At 55.4% G+C, this 7,431-nt stretch overlaps 2 protein-coding genes across 2 annotated transcripts in view; both read left to right on the top strand.

Annotated features, from left to right (window-relative positions):
* The window catches only part of PELI3 (pellino E3 ubiquitin protein ligase family member 3), a 10,535-nt gene extending 9,208 nt beyond the window's left edge, over positions 1-1,327 (top strand). Inside the window, exon 9 of the mRNA XM_011942763.1 lies at positions 2-1,327. Coding sequence (XP_011798153.1) covers positions 2-184 — 183 coding nt within the window. The 3' untranslated portion in view covers positions 185-1,327. The remainder of the gene's footprint in view (position 1) is intronic.
* A 2,641-nt stretch (positions 1,328-3,968) lies between these two features.
* Positions 3,969-7,431, top strand: part of DPP3 (dipeptidyl-peptidase 3) — a gene marked incomplete at its 3' end in the record, with an annotated part of 37,513 nt that continues 34,050 nt past the window's right edge. Inside the window, exons 1-2 of the mRNA XM_011942762.1 lie at positions 3,969-4,729; positions 6,432-6,706. Of these exons, the coding sequence (XP_011798152.1) occupies positions 4,678-4,729; positions 6,432-6,706 (327 nt within the window). The remainder of the gene's footprint in view (positions 4,730-6,431; positions 6,707-7,431) is intronic.

Below are 7,431 nucleotides of genomic sequence, written 5' to 3'. Positions count from 1 at the left end.
GCCGCCTAGCCATGCCTTTGCACCTTGCGGCCACGTCTGCTCTGAGAAGACTGCCCGCTACTGGGCCCAGACACCACTGCCCCACGGCACCCATGCTTTCCATGCCGCCTGCCCCTTTTGCGGGGCCTGGCTTACCGGCGAGCATGGCTGCGTCCGCCTCATTTTCCAGGGCCCGCTGGATTAGGCTCCCTGGGGCCCCCTGCTGCTGTGCCCACCTGCCCACCCAGGTCCCCACCTCTTGCAGCCCAGAGGGAGCTCTGCATGTGGGACACTCCCTGCTGGCACAGCCACACCAGATGGACATGTTGGATGGGCTGTGCCCTTCCCCCCAACTGTGGCCCCCCAAGGAGGTCCCCAAGATCTCCACCCCAGTCATGCTGATGGGGCCTTCAGAACCAGCTCTGTCCTGGGTCGATGGAGGAAAGCCCAGCCCCATGGCCTTGCCCTTCCTGGGGCATCCCACATCGTGCCGCTGACACTGTGTGCCCCTGGGGGAGTGAAGGGGCCAGGGGCCCCTGACCCCTAGCTTAGGCTGGCTATGCCCTGAGCCTGCCAACCCAGTTTCAGACACTCATCCTTCCTGCTGCCACCCTGGGTTCCTCTATAAACCTCGCTGCTCAGCTGCCCCCACAAGTCCCATGTGCCCCGCATGCGTGTAATGCCTCCAGCCCTCAAGTGAGTGGTGGGTGGGTGGCAGGCTGGGCCCAGCATTTGCTGACAGCCACTATGGGCTGGACTCTGTGCTAAGTGGTCTCTGGGGACACAGAGGCAATCAGACCTGGTTCCCCGCCTGGCGGAGTTCACAGTCTAGTGGAGGACAGACTGTTACCAAATGGTAACACGCTTCATGTGTGCTAGGATCAGAGTACGAATCGGGCTGTGGCAGGCCTCACTGGTAATGGAAAAGTGAGGGAGGCTTCACGGAGGAGTTGTCATAGGAGCTCAGCCTCGATAGCTGCTCGGAACCCTTGGGGTCCACAAGATGGGAAGCGTGCTCTATGCAGAAGGGAGGGCCTGTGCGTAGGCTCAGGTGTCAGTAAGCCAGGAATCCAGGGACAGTGTCAGGGTGGCTGGAGCATGGACTGCTGGGGGATAGAGAAGGGGGTGGAGCAAAAGGTTGGGACCATGTGACCAGGGAAGATGCTGGATGGAGGATTCTGAACCTCATTTGTGGATGGTCAGGAGTCAACAAAGGGAGGAGAGAGGACTCACTGGTCAAGAGTGTGTCGGCTGTGACACAAGGGCCATCATCCCTGAATGCCCACCACGTGCCCCGCACTGTGCTGCTGATGATAATAATAACTACGTCCATTGAGCACTCTCCAGACACCTGGCTCTGCTTCTTGGAGGTTTTGTTATTTAATCCTCACAGTAACCCAAGAAGGGAGGTGTTGCCATTTGTGTCTCTGAGGAGATGAGGGCAGATGCACCAAGTCACACAACTAGAAAGTGGCCAAGTCAGGATTTGAATCCACAGCTGCTCCTCTCCATCACAGTGTTGCTTTCCTTCAACAGAGGTGGGGGTGAACCGAGCAGGGTTTTGGATACTGGATTGGTGGACACCTACCTGCTTTGTGCCTAGCCCTGTGCAGGGTCCCTGCAGTGGGCAAGGCCCTGCCTCTCGCAGCCCAAGGTCTGCAGAGGGACCTACCCATGCTTGTTGGAAGTTGACCCCCACACCTGTGCTGGCCACCTGTACCCCAAGCTAGGATGCAATGGGCTATCAGCCAGGCTGGAAGTGTTCGGAGGAGTGAGAACCAGGGGCTCTAGAAGGCCCAGGGAGGACCTGGAGCCTGAGCCAAGTCTTGAATGGCAGAGCATCTCCAGAGCAAGGAGTTGGGAGGGCAGCCAAGGTGAGGGGAACAGCATGGCATGGCAGGGAACATGCCTGGTGTGGAGGGGGGCAAGCAAAAAGGAATAGGGGGTAGGGAAGGTTGCTGAGGCCTGGTGGGCCTTGATTGCCATGGAAGCCAAGCCTGAACTGGATTCCTGTTCATCCTGGCTACAGGTAGGCGTGTTGCTGGGGTTGCCCCAGACCATTCCTGGGGAGAGCAAGCCAGGAAGACAGGTAGATGGCTGTTCTGGAGACGAAGAGAAGGCTCTGAGTATAGGCCTGACCTGGGCATCGTCCCCAGTAGATGGCAGAGCCTAGGGGAGTACAGATTCCAAGGGGAGGGATGGACCTGCCCAAGGTCACACAGCTGGTTGGGACCAGGGAGATCAGACCTGGGCTATTGAGAAGACAGATGGCACCCGCATGTTATGAGGAGGAGGGTGTGGTCAGATTCTTGCTTCCAGAGCATGGCATTGCTGCAGTGGGGGCGGAGGGGAGGGTGGGGATGCTGCAGGAGGTGTGGGAGTATTCCAACTTCTCTCCCCTCAACATAAAACACATAACACTCAAAATCCAACTCAGAATTTCAAGTTCTCTCTTCTGATCCTGTTGGGAACCAGGCAGGGGAAAATTTTTTTTTTTTGAGACCGAGTCTTGCTCTGTCGCCCAGGTTGGAGTGCAGTGGCGTGATCTCGGCTCACTGCAAGCTCCGCCTCCCAGGTTCACGCCATTCTCCTGCCTCAGCCTCCCGAGTAGCTGGGACTACAAGTGCCTGCCACCATGCCCGGCTAATTTTTTGTATTTTTAGTAGAGATGGGGTTTCACCGTGTTGACCAAGATGGTCTCCATCTCCTGACCTCATGATCCGCCCACCTCAGCCTCCCAAAGTGCTGGGATTACAGGCTTAAGCCACTGCGCCTGGCCTAGGCAGGGGAACATTCTGATCCCATTTCCAATGGGGAACCTCAGACCCTAGGAGGAGAGACCAGCAAAGGGCACCACCCTAGATGCTGGGGAGGACTCAGAGGTATTGGTGGATGGGGTCAGACAGCTCTGGTCTTGTCCCAGCTCTGCCTTTGCCAGCTCTTGGAGCCTCAGCTTCCTCAATGCTAAAGGGGATAACAGTCGCTACCTCACCAGGTGGTTGTGAATATATGGAGGGCACCTGTAACACAGTTGACCGACCCCTTTTTCATTCCCATGGGGAACAGTCAAGGCTGGGGAGTTATGACTCCAGTGATAGACTGCTCCATGTGAGTGACTGTGTGTGTATATCTGTGTGTTGGGGTCAGGGACACCTGAACTGTGTGGTGTTTATAGGAGTCAGTGAACCTCTTAGCCTCAGTTTCCCTATCTGTACAATGGGTAAAGTGATGATACCTCAGGATTTTTGCAAGAATTAAATGACGTCCTCCATGCCAAACTGGTAGCAAGGGACCTCAGGACATGCTCATGTTATCTGTGATCGTAAAAATGTGATCACGTGGCTTGGTTGGGGGTTCCGAGAGTACTGGGATCTTTTCCTTGCCTGAGCTGTCCCCTGCTGGCAGTGGACAGCACTACCTCCCTTACCTGAGTACATTTCAACTTCACCTGTCAGCCAACTTTATACCCATTTTAAAGACAATGAAAATGGAGGCACAGGAAAGAAGAGGGGTGACTTTCCTGAGGACACTGACCAACTGGTTGAACTCCTTCATATAACAAGTCATCATCAAAGCTAACAGCTTGTTAACACTTGTGTCAAGCAGGGCCTTGGGCACCTTTGTGGGTGAGAAACTGGTGTCTATGGTAAGCAGACGCTGCCTGGCCTAGACACGGGCATGGCAAGGAGACTGTGTGGGATTTCAGTACCCAAACGCCCCTCACCCTGCGCAACTATAGGGAGCGGCACTGCAGCCAACACATCACAACTTACAATAGCCCTTGAATTGGATTCAATTATTAGCCTGGTTTTCCGGTTCATAAAGCCAAGACTCCCAGACAACCTCGCTCCACCCCCAGTCTGACCCTGGGCCCTCACCGCTACTCCCCACTAGGCCTAGGGCCCTTCCACATGCCCCACCCAGACCGTGGTTTTGTGAGGCCGTCCAGACCTGTAAAAGTGGACTGCAGACCCGCCTCTGCTCTGGACTCCCTTTCGGGGCTGCCGGAGGCTTTCTCATCCATCGGGCATTTGACAAGCCCCAGGAAACTGCTAGCCTGTTTGTGCTAAGGAAACCGAGGCTCGGGAATGTTTAGCGGCTACTTCCAGGCCCGTGGCGGGTGGGTGATGATACAGTGAAGCACTCGAGGCGCTTCTTCGCGCCCCAACACGGGTGAGACCACCTCAGCCCTGGCCCGAGCCCACTCGACCGTAGCCTCGATTCCCGGCACCGAGAGCTTTGCAGCTTCCAAGTCTCCACTCCCAGGCCCCGAGTCCCGAGAGTCAGGGGGAGACACATTACTCCTATTGTGTAGGTTCCCACCCGCAAGAGTTAGGTCGGGGCCTCTGGGGTGAAACCCCAAAGGAAAGCGGGATCGGGACTGGGGGAGGGGGATTCCCAAGTCCCTGACACCTGCGCCGGGCCGGCCTGGGCTTGGTGACCTCGTCAGTCCCGTTTGCCGGGACTAGGCCGCGGCCAGGCCGGGCACAGAGGTACCCGGTCCGGCGCGTGTGGGGCCTGCAGACAAAAGGCCGAGCCCGCAGGGCCAATCCGCGCACCACCCCGTAGCGACTGGGGGCGGGAGCCGGAGAGCCGAGAAGCTCGTCTCGGCGCATCTATTGGCTGGTATTGACGCCCATCCGGACCCCGAGGCCAGGCAGTTGGCCAAGGGGGGCGGGGTTTGCAGAGCCCCAATGAATGGGGGAGCCGGAAGCAGGAAGTGAGTTTGCGAACGGAGCAGCTGCTGCAGGTGAGGCGCGGCGCCTGGGTTTTGGGGATCCCAGTGTGTCATCCCGGGGGACCAAGGCGAATCTGAGCGCAAAATAATTCCCTTTTTGCCCACTCTCCAGTACCTCCTCCAAATTCACACCGCCCTCGAGGCCAAGGAGCACTCCGGGGAGCAAAGAGTTAACAGCCCTTTCCGAATCTTGAGGCTGTGCTATTGGGGCGGAGCTTCTGGAGTCCGGGGCTGGGCGGGGAGGCTGGAAACTCTGTCCTAGCCGGGAAGGGGCGTGGCTGGGAGAATGCCCGGGGTTGGGGAATCCCCGGGTTCCAACGGGGCTGTCAGAATTTCAGTAAATTGTTGGCCTTTCCAAGCCTCAGTTTCCCTATCTGTAAAATGGGTTTTCTTCTGGTTGTAACTTCCGGTTGTAACTTCTGTGGCTTCCCTGGCGGAGCACAGGGAGAGAGTAGGAGAAAGGAGGGCCGAGGAAAGGCGGTTAGAGGGATGAGAATGGGACAGGTGCAAGGAAAATCATTTATTGCTGTGAATATTTTCCGTCCAGGCGACCTCATCTGATTAGCGCACCCACCTGGTAATACTGAGGTTATTGCCTCTTTTACAGAGGAGGAAACGGAGGTGCAGAAAAGTAAAGCAATGGAAGTCTGGGGCCGAGTCCTGGCTAAAGGCCAAGCCTTTCCAGCTGGCGGCCTGGAACTTTATCCTTGTGAGCCCAGTGGAAAGTGTGAAGAATTCTGAACAAAGGCCAGGCGCAGCACCTGTAATCTCAGCACTTGGGAGGCCGAGGCAAGCGGATCGCTTGAGGCCAGGAGTTCAAGACCAGCCTGGACAAAATAGCGAGACCCCCACCCCCGGCTCTACCAAAAATGCAAAAAATTAGCTGGGTGTGATGATGCACGCCTGTAGTCCCAGCTACTTTGGAGGCTGAGGCAGGAGAATCACTTGAAGTCGGGAGGCGGAGGTTACTGTGAGTCAGGATCATGCCACTGCACTTCAGCCTGGGCAACAAAGTGAGACTCCATCTCAATAAAAGAATACTGAACAAGGAAGCAGGGAGGGGCCTGGGCTGGGAGCCTAGAGATGAGGATCTCTGCTGCTGATGTCTCCATTGTGGGATTAGGCAAGGCTCTGAGCCTTGGTTTCCCCATCTGTAATACTAGGTAGTTAGGTCAATCTATTTTTTTTTGAGATGGAGTCTCACTCTGTCGCCCAGGCTGGAGTGCAATGGTACGAGGCTCACTGCAGCCTCCACCTCCTGGGTTCAAGTGATTCTCCTGCCTCAGCCTTCCCAGTAGCTGAGATTACAGGTGCCCGCCACCACGCCTGGCTAATTTTTGTATTTTTAGTAGAGAGGAGGTTTCACCACATTGGTCAGTCTGGTCTTGAACTCTTGACCTCAGGTGATCCACCCACCTCAGCCTCCCAAAGTGCTAGGATTACAGGTGTGAGCCTCCGTGCCTGACCTTAGAATCAATCTTTAACGTTTAGGGACTACAGGCCAAATATGGTCCACCAGTGTATTTTGTGACCCCTTGGGTGAGTCATCTGACCTCTGAGCCTCAGTTAGCATATCTGGTGAATGGGTACAATAGTATCCCCTTCCATGTGGGCTTTTGGGAATATTAAATGAGATTATAAGAGTTCAGAGCCAGGTATGCAATTGGTATGGGGTAAACACAACAGCTGTGATGACAGTGATGGTTCTCAGCAGGGCCCATGGCGGACACCCAGTACATCCTGCCCAATGACATCGGCGTGTCTAGCCTGGACTGCCGTGAGGCCTTCCGCCTGCTGTCACCCACAGAGCGCCTCTATGCCCACCACCTGTCCCGTGCTGCCTGGTACGGAGGCCTGGCTGTGCTGCTTCAGACTTCCCCCGAGGCCCCCTACATCTATGCTCTGCTCAGCCGTCTCTTCCGCGCGCAGGACCCCGACCAGCTGCGCCAACATGCCCTGGCTGAGGGCCTTACCGAGGAGGAGTATCAGGTTAGTTCCCTTGGGCCAACCTGCATTTCCTGAGTGGCTTCTGGGTGTGAAAGACCAGGATACAAATGTCTGTCTCTTTCAAGGGGTAGGTGGAGGATTAGACCAAAGGTTACAAATTCAGACACTTCCCCTCTCTGGAGCCTCAGTCTTCTCATCTGTAAAATATGCATGTGGGGTGTCTGTACCTCTTAGTGTTGTGATGACCCACTTACAACAGTGCCTGACTTCAAGATAAATGATGGCTGCTGTGATCATAACAAAACTGTGGTGGAGATTCAGGGAAGGAGAGGAAAGAGTCCAGAGTAGGTATCAGGAGGTCTGAATTCAGGACCAGTTCTTCTCTACCACACTATGTGGCCCTGGGCAGAATGTTCTGCCTGTCCTTTGGTTTTTGTTTTTGGATGTATTGGCCAGGTAATACACGAATTCTTAGTGCATTGCAGCAATGCAGAAAGACGCAAAAAACACAGAGATCACTCATTCTGTGCCCTCCTCAGAGGTAACCCACTGAGGCTGGTACAGCCTTTTCTTTCTCTCTTTTTTTTTGTCACAGAGTCTTATTCTGTCACCCAGCCTGGAGTGCAGTGGCGCAATCTTGGCTCACTGCAAACCTCCACCTCCCAGGTTCAAGCATTTCTCATGCCTCAGCCTCCCAAGTAGCTAGAACTACAGGTATGTGCCACCACGCCGGGCTAATTTTTGTATTTTTAGTAGAGATGGGTTTT

The sequence above is a fragment of the Colobus angolensis genome, unplaced genomic scaffold, assembly GCF_000951035.1.
Source record: "Colobus angolensis palliatus isolate OR3802 unplaced genomic scaffold, Cang.pa_1.0 Scaffold21, whole genome shotgun sequence".
Taxonomy (NCBI): Eukaryota; Metazoa; Chordata; class Mammalia; order Primates; family Cercopithecidae; genus Colobus; species Colobus angolensis.
This window is presented reverse-complemented; position numbering and strand designations above follow the sequence as displayed.